Source organism: Passer domesticus, chromosome 11 (genome assembly GCF_036417665.1).
Source record: "Passer domesticus isolate bPasDom1 chromosome 11, bPasDom1.hap1, whole genome shotgun sequence".
Taxonomy (NCBI): Eukaryota; Metazoa; Chordata; class Aves; order Passeriformes; family Passeridae; genus Passer; species Passer domesticus.
Window position 1 is genome coordinate 20,308,104 of NC_087484.1, and position 14,267 is coordinate 20,322,370.

General features: G+C 53.5%; 1 protein-coding gene and 1 long non-coding RNA gene across 2 annotated transcripts; one reads left to right on the plus strand and one right to left on the minus strand.

Moving 5' to 3' along the window:
• Positions 1-6,890: 6,890 nt before the first annotated feature.
• On the minus strand, positions 6,891-7,613 carry SOX14 (SRY-box transcription factor 14). The gene has a single exon (XM_064384940.1). It carries the CDS (start codon positions 7,611-7,613, stop codon positions 6,891-6,893), a length of 723 nt encoding a protein of 240 aa, XP_064241010.1.
• Positions 7,614-11,628: 4,015 nt separating this feature from the next.
• Positions 11,629-13,686, plus strand: LOC135278438 (uncharacterized). Its single transcript, XR_010345952.1, has 3 exons — positions 11,629-12,252; positions 12,379-12,412; positions 13,103-13,686. It is a non-coding gene; the product is annotated as an uncharacterized LOC135278438 (long non-coding RNA).
• Positions 13,687-14,267: the final 581 nt, after the last annotated feature.

The window sequence follows — 14,267 nt, forward strand, 5'->3', positions numbered from 1 at the left end:
TGTCAGGGGAGAGGTTTAGGATTGCTCTCCGGCCACTTTCCTGCAAGGGAATTTGGTTCTCAGCTCCAGATGCCATCCAAAATGCAAACAAATGCAGCCGTGGTGGCCCTCGGGTTTGGGAGGTCAGAGGCTGAGCTGTGCCGTGCACTTTGTGCATGGCCGAGCTTGCACCAGAGAGCACCAGAACATGGGCACCGGGTGCCCCAGCCCTCCCAAAGGACACGTGCTGACAATTTAGGGCAATATTTTCCATTTAAATCCAGATGTTCTGCTCCAATTTAGTGCTGGGTGCCATATATATCGTGCATATCTGCAGCATACGCAGGCTGGGTGGGTGGTTAGCTCGGGGGCCGTGGATATATGAATGCTGTAAATAGCTGTACAATATGTGTATGTTTTATTTCAGAGGCAGAGAACGGCTGTTGGTATCACACAAGCACAGGGATGCAGCACATACGTGTTAAGCACACAAACCTTGCTCTCTACATGTTGTATATATACATACAGACAATCTCCAACACCTATACTGCATATATTATTTATAGATATACACAGACATTTTTTTCCCAACTAAACCATTTTCTTTTTCACGTTGCTAATTTACTCAAAGTCTGGAACATAAAAGAGGAGCTGGGGAGAGGAGGAGAAGGGAAACTTCACTTTACCTACTCCAGCTGAATCTCATATAATTTCTTTTTTTTAAGGAAACTTCATTGTATATTCCAGAAAAGTATATTGGTGGGGTAGGTTTACCAGAGGCAGAGAGAATGTGCAGGGAGTGAGAAAGTGAATTGATGGATGGATGGTTAAATGAATATAAATGAACTGATACCTTTACAGGAAAATAACATTTCTTTTCTTTTTTTTTTTATTCTATAGATCAGTGGGTTTTGTATCTGTAATTCTTTCATATCAGCAAAGAGGAAATAAACTCCCATGTAAATCATTTTCCCCCCATCTGGAAGCATATTAAAAGCATGCCTTTTTTTTTTTTTTCTTCTTTTAAGCAGAGCCTTTTTTTCCCCCTATTTGCTTATCGGTTCATCCACCATTACATTTTAAATGAAATTGCAAGACCCCCCTCTCCTCCTTTCTCCCCCACCCCCCCGCCTCCCAAATTCCGGGCTGATGTCGGAAAGAGGGAATCAGCCTCTCCCATGCTTTAGAATAACTGACCTAGATTCAATTACAGATAGACCCGGCGGAGAGGACGGCACCTCGCTGCCTTCTCAGGGGTCTCTTAAAAAAAATAAAATTAAAAAAAAAAATAGGGCAGAAAATAGGAAAGTAAAACACCCAAAAAAAAAGAGGAGAAAAAAACGGGGGGCAACAGACAGACAGACGCTTCCCACCAGGTGCTGCGGGCGCCCGAGCATCCCTGGCCCCGTCGGAGCCCAGCAGCGCCCGCACCGACGGCGCGACCCCGGCGCTGTCCCAGCGGCAGGCACGGGGGATGCTCGCCCTCCCCGGGCGTGTTTTTTGGGGGGCCGCCTCGGGAAGGACAGCTTTTGGGAGGCGGGGGAGCCTCGCGGTTCTGCCCGCAGCTTCCCGGGATGCAGCGAGGGGCAGCGGGAGCTGCGGGAGCAGCGGGAGCATCCCTCCCTCCTTCCTTCCTTCCTTCCCTTCCCCGGGAGCGGGCCTGGATCGGGGGGTCCTGTGCGGCCGCCCCCCACTCCTGGGGGGCTGCGACCGCACGGGGAGGGAGGAGAAGGGGGGCTCGGGGTCCGCAAGGCTTGTTTCATTTCAAAGTGGGACCGGGGCCGCTCCAGGACGCGCCGCTCGCAAATATAATCTTCATATTCAGTTCAATGGAGTCTCCTTATAATTTACAGCGGAGAGATAAGGCTGGAGGATGCAATGAAAAAAAAAATCTGAAGTCATCCTCTCCCCCCCTGTACTGCGCTGCACCTTGGGCAGCGGAGCAGAATCCAGAATCTCAACTTCTCCCGACATATGTTTCCAGCAGATAAGTAAACAATCTGGACGTGAAATGAAAATTTTAATTAATGCAGTAATGCTATTACACCTCAAGTGTGCAAATCCCATTGCCTTGCACTGTGACAATGGGTGGGGAGGAGGAAAGAAAGCAGACAGACAACAAACCACAAGCAAATTCTAATCTGGGTTTTGCTTTTCACTCGGCTCCAATTGTTTTCATAGTTTGTTTCCTTTGAATTAATCTCATCCTTATATTTCAATAATTACCAGCTACTCATCTCTTCCCCTCTTTCTCTCACCCACTCAAAGAGCCGGCTCCCGCTCCCTCGCTCTCCTCTTTTAAATTGTGATCAACCTGGATTTAATTTCGGGGCTTTTAGGCGTACACATGTTGCCTTGTTGCAGCGCGGACCTGCACAGACCCTGCACGTTATTTCTTGTTTAGCTTTCCGAACGAGGAGCGTTCAGGAATAATGAAGTATTTTGCCCTAATAAAAAAGGGAAAGGAAAAAAAAAAGAGAGAAAGGAATAATAATAATAATAAAGGCTGCGTTGTCCCTTTGATGTTGGTATAAAACACCCCAACTTGAATAGAGGCGTGTAAAGGGAGAAAAAGAGAGACGAGGAGGTAAAATTAAGGACCGAAAGAGAAAAAAATATGTAATAAAAAGGGTAAATTACAGACACATCAAAAGCCCCGAGGCTTCCTCGCTCGGAGCGCGGGCAGCGCGGGGAGCTCAGCCCGCGTCCCCCGGCCGCTCCGGGCTCCTGCAGCCCCCCGAGGGCACGGCCAGCAGCCCCGGCCGGCTGCCTCTACCTCCGAATTCTGCCTTATAGGCGTTTGGAGTGATTTTGTGCTGTGTTTTAGGAGAGGCGCTGGGACGCTGCGGCGGGGGCACGGTGGTGCGGAGCCCTGCCCGCGGGAGCCGCTGCCGCCGCAGCCCCGCCGGGGTCCCCGGGCCGGGCCGGCCGCTCGGGGCCGCTGCGGGAGAGGAGGAGGAGGAGGAGGAGGAGGAAGACGTGTTTCTGATCACCGCTCACTTTTAAACACTACAATCAAGGAATGTAGCCAGGAGGTCGGGCCTGGAATAAAACCGTAAAATCAGAATTGCAATCTTTTTGATGTTTCAAAGTCTCTTTGAATGCCTTTGATACACTCAATAGCAAATTTACTGGGCTATTATCACTAATAAGCAGAAATAAGTAATATCTCTCAGAGACTTCTATGGGCTTAATGTGTCCTTTAAAATAAAGTTTTTTAACATCACTTAATTCCCCTTCTGTCTTTGTCTCTCCTGCAGCAGAGCTCCCTGGCGATCGCACAGCTACACCTGGGCGCCAGCGAGGGCTCTCCCGGCCCCTCGGCCTCCCGAGATCTCTTCTCCCCCTCTCTTATTTGTTGTTTTGTTTAAAGCAAGGCCAGAGCGGATGATTTTAAGTGTCTGGGTGGTCCTGCAGGCAGCGCTGAGCCGAACTATTTCAGGAGAGGAGAGGAGAGGAGAGGAGAGGAGAGGAGAGGAGAGGAGAGGAGAGGAGAGGAGAGGAGAGGAGAGGAGAGGAGAGGAGAGGAGAGGAGAGGAGAGGAGAGGAGAGGAGAGGAGAGGAGAGGAGAGGAGAGGAGAGGAGAGGAGAGGAGAGGAGAGGAGAGGAGAGGAGAGGAGAGGAGAGGAGAGGAGAGAGGAGAATAGTAAAAAAGGAGGGAGAGAAGAGAAGAGAAGAGAAGAGAAGAGAAGAGAAGAGAAGAGAAGAGAAGAGAAGAGAAGAGAAGAGAAGAGAAGAGAAGAGAAGAGAAGAGAAGAGAAGAGAAGAGAAGAGAAGAGAAGAGAAGAGAAGAGAAGAGAAGAGAAGAGAAGAAAAGAAAAGAAAAGAAAAGAAAAGAAAAGAAAAGAAAAGAAAAGAAAAGAAAAGAAAAGAAAAGAAAAGAAAAGAAAAAAGAAATAAACTGGGGCGAGGGGAGCTGCGGGGGGAGTGCCTCGGGCCCGAGGCCGCGGTGCTCGCTCCCCGCCCGGCCCCGCGCTGCCTGCGCGGGGCTCCGCGGGTGCGGGCGAGGCTCCGCGGCGAAGCCAGCCCGGGACAGCGCCCGGCCGCGCACCCAAGGCGTGGTGCGCATAACCCCTCGGCCTTTGTTTAATGATTTTATTGAAAGAAGGAGACAGTTGTGGGGAAACAGGTTTGACAAGGAGCTGCATTTCCCCCTCGAGGGAATAGCTTTTTTTCACCTCTCTCTCTCTCTCTCTCCCCCTCTTTCTTTCTGTTTTTGGTTTCCCTTTGACATCAAAGTCAGTAATCGGTTCATTGCAGTGTCAAGATCATTATTTAATTTATTTATCTCCACGAGTTAAATCGCTACACACCTGCAAGCGGGCGGGAGGGTTGGAGGGATAACACGGCGCAGGGAACGGGAGCGAAGCACGGCGAGCAGAGGCTGCGGAGGGGCGAGCGGGGTGGGAGGGGGACGGCGAGGCAGCGAGGAAAAGAGAATGAGAAGCAGGAAGAGAGGGAGAGGAAAGAGAGAGGGAAATAGGAAAAGAGAAAGAGAGAGGGAGAAAGAGAAGGAGAACGGAAGGAGAGAAAGGGAAAAGTGAGATGGAGAGAGAAGGAGATAGAATTAATAAATAAAGACAAGAAAAGAAGGTTAAAAGGAAATCAGGAAGGAAGGAAGGAAAGGGGGGGGGGAAAGGAGTGAAAGGCGAAAGAAAGGGGGAAAGAAGAAAGCGAAAGAAAGAAGGAAAGTAGGAAGGCAAGGTCCCCGCCAAAGTTTCCAGCCCTGTCGCTCCGCGCTCCCCACCTGGCCCCGATGTTTCCCCGAGCCCGTTCTGCCCCGCAGCGGCCCCGAGGGTGTCCGGGCTCGGGGGTGCGGGGAGTCCCCCAAAGCTCAGCGCGGCGGGGAGCGGGCACGGCCGCAGGGCCCCCGCCTTGCCCCGCGGCCCGGGCCCGGCGCTCCCCCCGGCTGTGCCTCCGACCATTGTCAGACTAATGCGGGTGGATGTCGGAGGACACTGAGCTATCGGTGCTATCAGCCGGGCTGACAGCGCCTGTCAGCTGGGGTTACATCAGCGCCCGCCGCCGCCGCGCCGCCCCACGCCGGCCGCATCCAGCCCCGCGTGTCCCAGCGGATCGTCCCGCGGCTCCCAGGCCCTCCCCAAGCCAGCTCTTTTAATTGTCCTCATTTGTAAGAGCTGTTTTGTCATGCTAAACAAGGCTGGAGCAGCCATTCTAACCTCTCCTTTCAGCCCTTTTCTCCTCTCCCCTTTTGTTTACCTTCGCCTGATCTCTCATTTATTTATCTATCTATTCTTCCCCCGCTTACCCTCCCATTCAAGCCCCATGTATGTTAATTGTGTTACGCCGTTTAATTCTAACATCGGTCTCCAAAGAGCACTTAATGAGCAAAGCACATCCAAACACGCGGCTATTCAGCCCCTCCAGACGGATCCTCTGCCTCTTCCTCCTTCCCCTCCTCTCTGCCCCGCCGCTCCCTCCCTCCGCCGAGGGCAGAGCGCCCCAAACACCGCTAATTGATCCGCACAAATTCCAAACCACCCCCTTCAAAGCTCCCCTCCCCGCTCCAAATATTCCCTCGCGCCGCTAAAACTTCAACGCCGCGGAGACAACTTGGGAAAAGCCAACTTGGGAAAAGCCAAATTCCCCGACGGGACGGGACGGGACGAGGGGAGAACACCCCTCCGCAGCCCCCGGCTCCGCTCCGCTCCATCCCGTCTTTCCGCAAGTTTTCTCCGCCCGCAGCCGCGTTTCCCCGACGGGCTCCGAGCGGAGCCCGGCACGGCACGGCACGGCACGGCACGGCACGGCACGGCACGGCACGGCACGGCTCCAGAGCGGCCCCGGCCCGGGGAGAGCCGGGGGCTGCGGGCGGGGGTCGCTCCCGGCGCGGGGGCAGCGTCCCCGCACTCACACCACGCACTTGCCTCGTTTGATGACAGATTGTCTTTATTCAAAACGTCTTTGTTCAACAAATGAAAAGGTTTAACGAGGTAAAATCCTGCCGGATACATCTTAGTTTCTGTTTCTTCTTGCCCAAGACATTGTGAAAACATATTTAAATTGCCATCGGTTTTTATTCTGTTTTTCGTTAGTAGTAGTAGTAGTAGTATTAATTTTTTTTACAATTCTACTGCCTGACTTCATACCTGACGCTCTGTCTAAAGTAAACTTAGATCTAGTCTCACTGGATCACACAAATTTAAGGACTATCTGTTTTAAATTAAGCAAACACTATCATAGGTTTTAAATATAAATGTTTCTCCCCGTCTTTTTTTTTCTTTTTTTTTTCTTTTTTAACTTTGAAGAGCCTTTTTTTTTCTGACATGAAAAGCAATTTTACCTAGTAGTACGTGGTGGCAAAATATATATATATTTATATATATATAACACAGCTGATCTCGTTTTTCAATGTGCAAAAGGAAAACAACGAGGAAAAAAAAATAAAATCAGAGTAAGACCGGGACTTCCCAAAGTCAAGTCCAAGTGACAAGAGACCCTGGAGAACTCATAGACATTAAGAGAATAAATAAAAATCGAAACCGCCTCTCTCTTTTTTTTTTTCTTTTTTTGTCTTTTTTTCTCCCCGCTTTGTCCCAAAAGGGCAGTTCAAGGTTCGCTTCTCTTTTCTGTTTTTAAACACATTTACAACTCTTACAAGCGCCGGGCTCCTATCTGCCCCCGCGATTGCAGATCCCCCCCGAGCCTGGGGCCAGCTCTCGTGGCGAGCTTTAGGCGAGAGCATCTCCGAGGCAGCGTCCGCGTCTGTCCCGGCCCGGCGGCGGGCGGCAGAGTCCTGGTTCGGGTGGCCTTTTTTTTGCTCCTGCAGCTTTTATGTACATGCACACACGGAGGAATCCCAGTTCCAGCTGCCGGCCGGGGTGGGGGGCACACGCACGCTCACACACACACACACGCACACACGCCCGTGGGGTGTGGGTGGGTGGGTGTTACATGGCAGTCGCGTGTGCTGAAGAATAGGGGTCTATCCCAGTCTTGGTCATGCCTGGGAATAATATGTAGGCAACTGGAGGTTGCAAACTGGAAGCCGACCAAGCGGTACAGTTACATGGCACGACATAGCCCGGGTTAGTTGGCGAGGGGTGAGTGTGGGTGTGTTGGCTGGGGCAGCTCAAGCTGCCGAACGCCCCGTTCTGGTATCCCAAGGTGGAGGCGTAGGGCAGGGTGCTGGTGGCTAAGGTGTGAGGAACCTCAGTCATCTTCTGAATGGCGCTGGAGCTGAACTGGCTGGGGTCAAGTAAGGAGTAAGGTGCTGAGGTGGGAGGCAGGAAAGCCCTGGCCTTCTCCGGGGAGCTCAGCAGCGAGTCAGTGGCCCCCACGGGAAGCCCGGCGGCCTTTAAGGGATCTGTTTCCCCGAGGTAAGGCAAAGGGAAGACATACCTGTCCTTTTTCAGCAGGTTCTTGGGCTTGCGCCGGGGCCGGTACTTGTAGTCGGGATGCTCCTTCATGTGCTGCGCCCGCAGCCGCTTGGCCTCGTCGATGTAGGGGCGCTTCTCCGCCTCGGAGAGCAACTTCCACTCCGCGCCCAGCCGCTTGCTAATCTCCGAGTTGTGCATCTTGGGGTTCTCCTGGGCCATCTTGCGCCGTTGGCCGCGGGACCACACCATGAAGGCGTTCATGGGGCGCTTGATGTGGTCGCTGGGCTTGGACATGCTTCGGCCGGGCGGGCGGGCGGCTCTGCGGGGCGCGGCGGCTGCGGGCGCCGGACGGCGGCGGCAGGACGAGGAGGAGGAGGAGGAGGAGGAAGAACGGCGGGAGAAGGCCGGAGGAGCCGGAGGAGCGGCAGGAGCGGGCTCAGCTGATCATCACAGGTCCTCCGCCAAGGCCGTCCCCGGCGGGAGCCGTGCCGGGGCGGGGCGCGGAGCAGCGCGGAGCGGCGCGGAGCGGAGGCCCGCGGGGCCCGGCGGGCACTAGGCGGGCGGGGAGCCGCCGGGCGCAGCACCGGGCCGGCGGTGGGGACGCGGGGCGGTGCGGGGCAGTTCAAAGGCGCGGGGCTGCGGCGGGCAGGCTGACATAGCGGCAGGGCGGTCACAGCGCGGCCGGGCGCCCAATCAGCGCGGAGGGGGCCCGCTTAAAAAGAGAGGGAGAGAGGAAGGGCGAGAGGAAGAGGAGGGGAGGGGACAGACGAGGGAGGAGGAGGAGGAAGGAAGGAGGGGACAGGAGGAACCCCCCCACGCACACACCCCGCCTCAAACGCGCGGATTAAAAGGAAGGCTTTTGTGAGTTGCTGCGCTAATAGCAGCTGTGGAGGAAGGGGGAAGGAGAAGGGGGTCGTCCCCATCATCTTCCTCATCCTCCTCCATCCCTGGGGTGCGCGGAGCGGGGCCGGTCCCGGCGCCCTCCAGGCTCCGCCGCCGCCGTCGGGGCTGCGAGCGCTGCGCTGCGCCGTGCGCCCACCGCTGTCCGCCTCCCCCTCCTTCCCCGCAATCCCGGCCGCTCTCCCGCTCCCCCAGCCCCCGCCTTCCCCGCTCCGCAGCCCCGCTTAACCCCGGGAGCCGGCCCGCGTCCCGGCTTGCTTTGAATAATTGCCTGCCTCCCGCGAAACGCCCGTGGGGAAAATATTTATTAAATGGAAACAATTGTCCCGGCTCCCGGGGGGGACCGCGTTTGTTCCGGGCTTATTGGTTTTTAGCACCTGCTTTGGTTAACAAACCTGCTCCGAAAAGGCCCCCCCGGGCCGCCCCCTGCCCCCGCCCGCCCGCATCCGACAGCGACCGGGGAGAAAAACGAGATGTCGGGGGGGGCTCCCGGGACGGGCGGGGGGCGCCCGGCCCGGCCCCTCCGGGGTCCCCCCGCGCCTCTCCGCCCCAAACTTCGCCTCCTGCCCGAGGGCAGCCGCGGCCGCGGGCCGCTCCGTCGCTCCCGGGGGGTTCTCGGCTCCCCCACCCCGTCCAAATAATATTAATATTAATATTAATAATAGAATAAACCATTTTCGCCCCTATTTCCTCCTTCTTCGCAATAAATGACTTTCATTTCCCGGCAGAGCCCTGTGCGTGCGGAGCCGGGAGGAGGAGAAGGAAGATGAGGAGGAGGAAGAAGAAAGGGGCCAAGGATGTGGAGTCCGCTCACCTGGACGGGGCCGGCAGCGCCCGAAGCTTTGGCTCCGCTGCCGCCGGCTCCGTCCCAGAGGCTTTTTTCGTTTCTCCCTGAAATGCGCCGCGAATTTCCCAGCCCGCAGCAGGACCCCCTTGGCCAGAGCGGGACCTCCCCGGGCGGGATCCTCCCGCTGCCGCTCCGCTTCTTCCTCAGGGAAATTTGCCCCCGTCCCAGGGCGGGATCCCCCGAGCTCCTCCCCACCCCCAGCAGCGCTGATGTTCACATATAAACAATAAAAGGTGGGTGCAGGCGGCCCCTCCCTGCGGCTGTCCCCCCAGGGTGGCCTGCACCGTCCTCGGGGACCTCCGTGCCACGCGTGGTGCCGGCGACACGGGCAGGGCTGGGGTGCTCCAGCAAGTGCTGCTCCCCCGACAGGCACCCGCGGGCTTGGCCCTGGCCGGGGTAGGGTGACACGCGTGGAAACTTATTTTTTACCCCACTTTTTTCCTTGGAAATAGAGCTATGGGCAGCCCCAGCTGCCGCGCTCAGCATCCTCGGGGGAAGCCGCCTGGAGCGCTGCCCCTCTCCTCAGCCCCGTGTGCCTTCCCCTCCGACGGTAAAAACACAAAACTCCCCTCGCTTTTATTGTTTCTTTTCAAATTCTTCGAAGGAGGGGCAGAAATTGTATCACTCGTCATCCCTCGGCAAGATTAAACGAGAGGAGCCCGGCGCCGTTGTCAAAAATCCGGGTAGCAAATCGTTCGGGAGGGAGCGATGGCTCGCAGGCTCTGCCTGCTCCCGAAAAGTCTTTCCAATCAGTTAATGCCGCTTCGCAATATTAATGATAAAACATCGGCAGCCCGGCTTTCATTGGCTGCTGCCTCGCCGTGCTGCAGCACACACGCTCCATCAGCTCGGGGCATTTCGGGCTCCGGTTTGTTCATTTACATCCCATAAATGCCCTCGCTTAAAAAAAATAGGAAAAGAAAGATTTCCTTCGAGATTCCAACGCTTCCATCCTTAAATACTTCCATTTCCCCCCTAAATCCTTTGTCCTGGAAGGGTATCTATTGCACTTGTGCAGCCCCCGGGGTTGGATTTTATAAACTTTGTATCCTTTATGGGTTTTTTTTCTTGGGGAGGGCAGCAATTTGCAGGGCGGTGACTGAAATCCATTTCTCCTCACCAGCTTGTTTAGACACCAAAACTAATGGCACGATTATTATTCCTGAATGATATCATGGTAATGCAGAGAGATAAGAATGGCCTGATAGGGAAACATTAAAATTATATTCTTGGAGATAGTTCATTTGGAGGAACTTTAAATTAGATGAGATCATGTAGCCCGAGATCCAGTATCAGCATAAATAGAGCTGTATTTCTGCCTTCAGCCTCCTCCTCCTCCTCGCGGGAATCACGGTCGGGCTTGCAACTGCCAAAAGTGAGAGGTGAAGAGCGCCTAGAATTTGAAAATATCCCCGATCCAGACTTTATTTAGGAAATAATGGATCTTTAAATAACTTTATTATTTTTATGCTTCGGGCACTAGGAAAGGGAGGAGATTTTTAATTGATTTTTAATTGAAGGAAGCACGTTTTGGAAAGACTTCCAGGTTTCTGGGGCTTTTCAGAGGCACTGAGCACGCAGGTCCTGCTTGCTGTTCTGTGGGACCCGGTGAGATTCCCGCCACCAGGAATGCTTTTTCCAAATACCCAGAATTAACTCAGTGCACAGAATCCCACCAGGCATTGCCAGGAATGATTTTATTCCTGCTTTTCCCTCATATCTGGTTATTTTACATGCAAGTACACACATACATTTTGTTATGCGTGTGCCACATATTAAAAAAGACCCTTTTAATCACATGCCATCAAATAATATTTTCTGGGAGAGATATATGGAAAATATATGCACAGAGCAGCTCATCCGGGTGGCAGCACTGATGTGTTCACAGATACTGTGCAGAACAGACTGGATACTTACAGGTTATTCTTTCTGCATTTTTTTACAGTATTTCTTGCTCAATTTCATCCCCCCCAACCCTGAAAAGGGCTTTTATTCAACTCCAGCTATAAACAGGTACAGGGATCCAGCCTCCTGCATGGAGAGATTTAGTGGAGCAGGTCGCTGCCCCGTGCATCCCTGACAGAAGAGGGGAGCAGTGATGGATGTGGCAGATTGGATCATCCCACGAGCTGCTTGCTCACGCTGGCCAGCAAGAGATGCTCCCTGGGAAGACATCTCCTTCCGTGGGAGAGAGCTGGAGGATAACTTGCTTCAAAAGTAAAGATTTCCCCCGGATTAGGACCTGAGGCAGAAGTTTACAGCCCTTTCCAAACTTAATTTTTGTTCTGCACATTTTATCCGTGTGTGATTCCCATCCCACCCCTTCCTTTGGCACGGTGCTCTGTGTGTTCAGCTCTCATTCCTCACAGGTGATCTGTTCACTGCCCTTTTGCAGCACCGTTTATATTTGTGGCTCGCTGTTAACGAGGAAGGTGATGCATATTTACAGGGATTTCCCTCCTGGCTCCCTGCAGGTGACAATCCTGAGGTGTGGCCCGTCACCCTGGAGCCCCCAGTGCTGTGGCACCGGTGCCCTGCTGCCCCTGTGGGCAGGTCCAGCGCTCTTCCCTGGGGTGAAGGTTCTGATCAGCGAGCCACTGCAATGTCTGACAGAAAAAATATGCCTTGAACTACACCAGCCTTCCCAGAGCACCAAATTCAGCATAGTTATAGAATTGCAGAATCATACAATGGTTTGGGCTGGGAGGGACCTTTAGAAATCATCAACTCCAAGCACTTTGCAATGAGCTGGAACACCTTCCACTAGAGCAGGTTGTTCAGAGCCCCATCCAACTTGAATGTTTCCAGGAATGGGGTGTCCAGAACCTTTCTGGCAACCTGTGCCAGGGCCTCACCACCCTTATTGTGAAAATCTTCTTCCCTCTCTCTGGCACCTCCAGTTCTCTGTGTGTCGCTGTGTGGAAGTGCTGCAGGGAGCAGTGAGATTGCAGCCAGGCCAGCAGCCTCCTGGGGTGACATTGTGAGGACACCACGCTGTGGCACAGAGCACCAAAACTGTCCCCACGGAATCAGGCAGCAGCTTGGACTCTGTGGAACCCACAAAGAGTCTCTGGGTGCTGGAGACTCCAGAGGCAGTGCCACCTCTGTGCCATCTCCTAGGGCCTTCCCTCAGCAACTTCAGCAGTTAAACACTGAGTGGCTGAAGAGCTCTTCATCCTTCCTAGGGTGAGAAATGCCTGGTGGAAACCCACTGGCATTCCCCTCCCATGCTGCAGACCCCCATGGGTGCATCAGCCCACCTGCCCAGGGAAGGGTCCCTGCAGACCCCCCTGGATTTTGCTTTCCCTGCAGCAGCAGCAGGAGGCAGAGCTGACGATTCTCTCCAGTAAATAAATGTATTCACTGTGGCCATGGGTGTAAACCTGGGGGCTTGACACGGCATTGACTCCCCAGATATTGTATGGCCAGGGAGCCTCAGGCATTGTCAGCAGCATGAAGGGAAGGATAAAGGACCTGAGCTCAGGAGTGCAGAGCAGGCTTGTAAGGAGAGGCAGCATCTTTTATTAGACCAACTGATACAGTCAGAAAAAAAAAAAACAGACAGGTTTTCAGGCACATGAGCTCTGAAATAGAAGCAACAACTTTCAAGAAAAATGCCAAGGCTGAACTGTTTATCTCCCACACATCCCCACCTCCACTCCTGGAGAGGCTGACGGCTTCATCGCCGTGATCCTGCCATCCTCCCTGGGTTGGGATGGAGCTCTGCAGTGGGATTGCTCCCTGTGATCCAGGTGTCCTCCCTGGGGTGGGATGGAGCTCTGCAGTGGGGTTGCTCCCAGCCATGCATCAGACGTGCAGAAACACAGGTCCAAAGCTGGAGGAAAAGCCTGTGGTAAAGAAGGGAAGTGACCTGCAGTGTTTGGTGTGTCAGGGGAGCTCTGGAACAGCTTTTTCTGGATGGCTGACATGAAAGAAACCTGTGGAAAAACATGGTGCTCAGGCAGACACAACCAACTCTGTGTTCTGCAAACAGAGGAAACACCTAAAATATTGTCTTGTTGTATTTCTAACACAGATAACACAAAGAGTGGAGATCTGGCCACAGTGCAAATCTACAGAGGAAAATACTCATTCTGCTGATGTGTGTGCCCTCAACACCAGTTCAAAGGCTCAGGATTCCTGCAAATCTGTGTCTTGTCCCTGAGAAGTACAATTTGCATTTGGATATCTGAACAAGACCAACGATGTTTAAAAGCAGCCACCACCAATGTCCCTGAGGGCTGAGGTGCTGGAGCTTCAGAACCATCTGTTGTTTTAGTGAAGTGTTGTTAAATTCATGTCCACTCCATTTATTTTGGATCTGTCACCATCACACTCAAGGTGGAAGAGGATTTTTGGGTCCAAACTGCCCTGTTTGGTCAGTGTGTCCCCTCTTGTGAACTTCTGCCCCCTCAAACACAGCCAGGCCCTCAGCACAGTCAAGCTTCCCACCTCAATGAACCAAACCACACAAGAGCCATAAAACCTCTTCCCTGCTCTCCTTACAGACCCTGATGTGGCAGAAACACAAAGCCTGTGAGAAGGTAGCACTTGACACCCATCAAAGAGCTGATAAACAGCAAATTTGTCCTGCTGGAAAGTCTCCAGACCTCTCCTCACTACTCCTACAACTCTTTGTTCTCAGGGTGAAATTCCAGGGGTGGGTTGGGGTATTTTAAGCACTGAAGGCCATTTCTTCCCCATGACACATTCCTAGGGTAATGGGGATGATCCTGGGAATTCCCAGGAACACCAGTGGCTGCCTGCCATAATCCTGGAGAAGTCATTTGTCACGTGGTCTGAAATGATATGGAAAACCTCCAGAGCAGCCAGGATTTAAGCATGATGTTTAGGTCCTGGATTGCTGGAGAAGAACCACAGCTGTAAGAGATTCTCCAGCCAGCAAGAGATACTCCAGGAAAAAAGAGATGCTCCATGCTGTCCTCTACTCCATGGCAGTAAGAGACAACCAGAAGTGACAGATGCTCTTCTGCCTCAAGCCTGGTTCCTCCCAAAGTCTGTGCAGAGCACATCGATCGTTCCGGTGCTGTTGGCAGAACCAAGCCTGTGTGGCAAGCACAGCTTTGGGTTGAACTGGTGAAACCAGGCCTGAGCAGCCACTCAGTGCTGCTGTTCTGTGAAAACTCAGCCCTGCCACTGACCTCACTGAGTGAGCCAGCTCTTGGAAAACCACAGGGCAC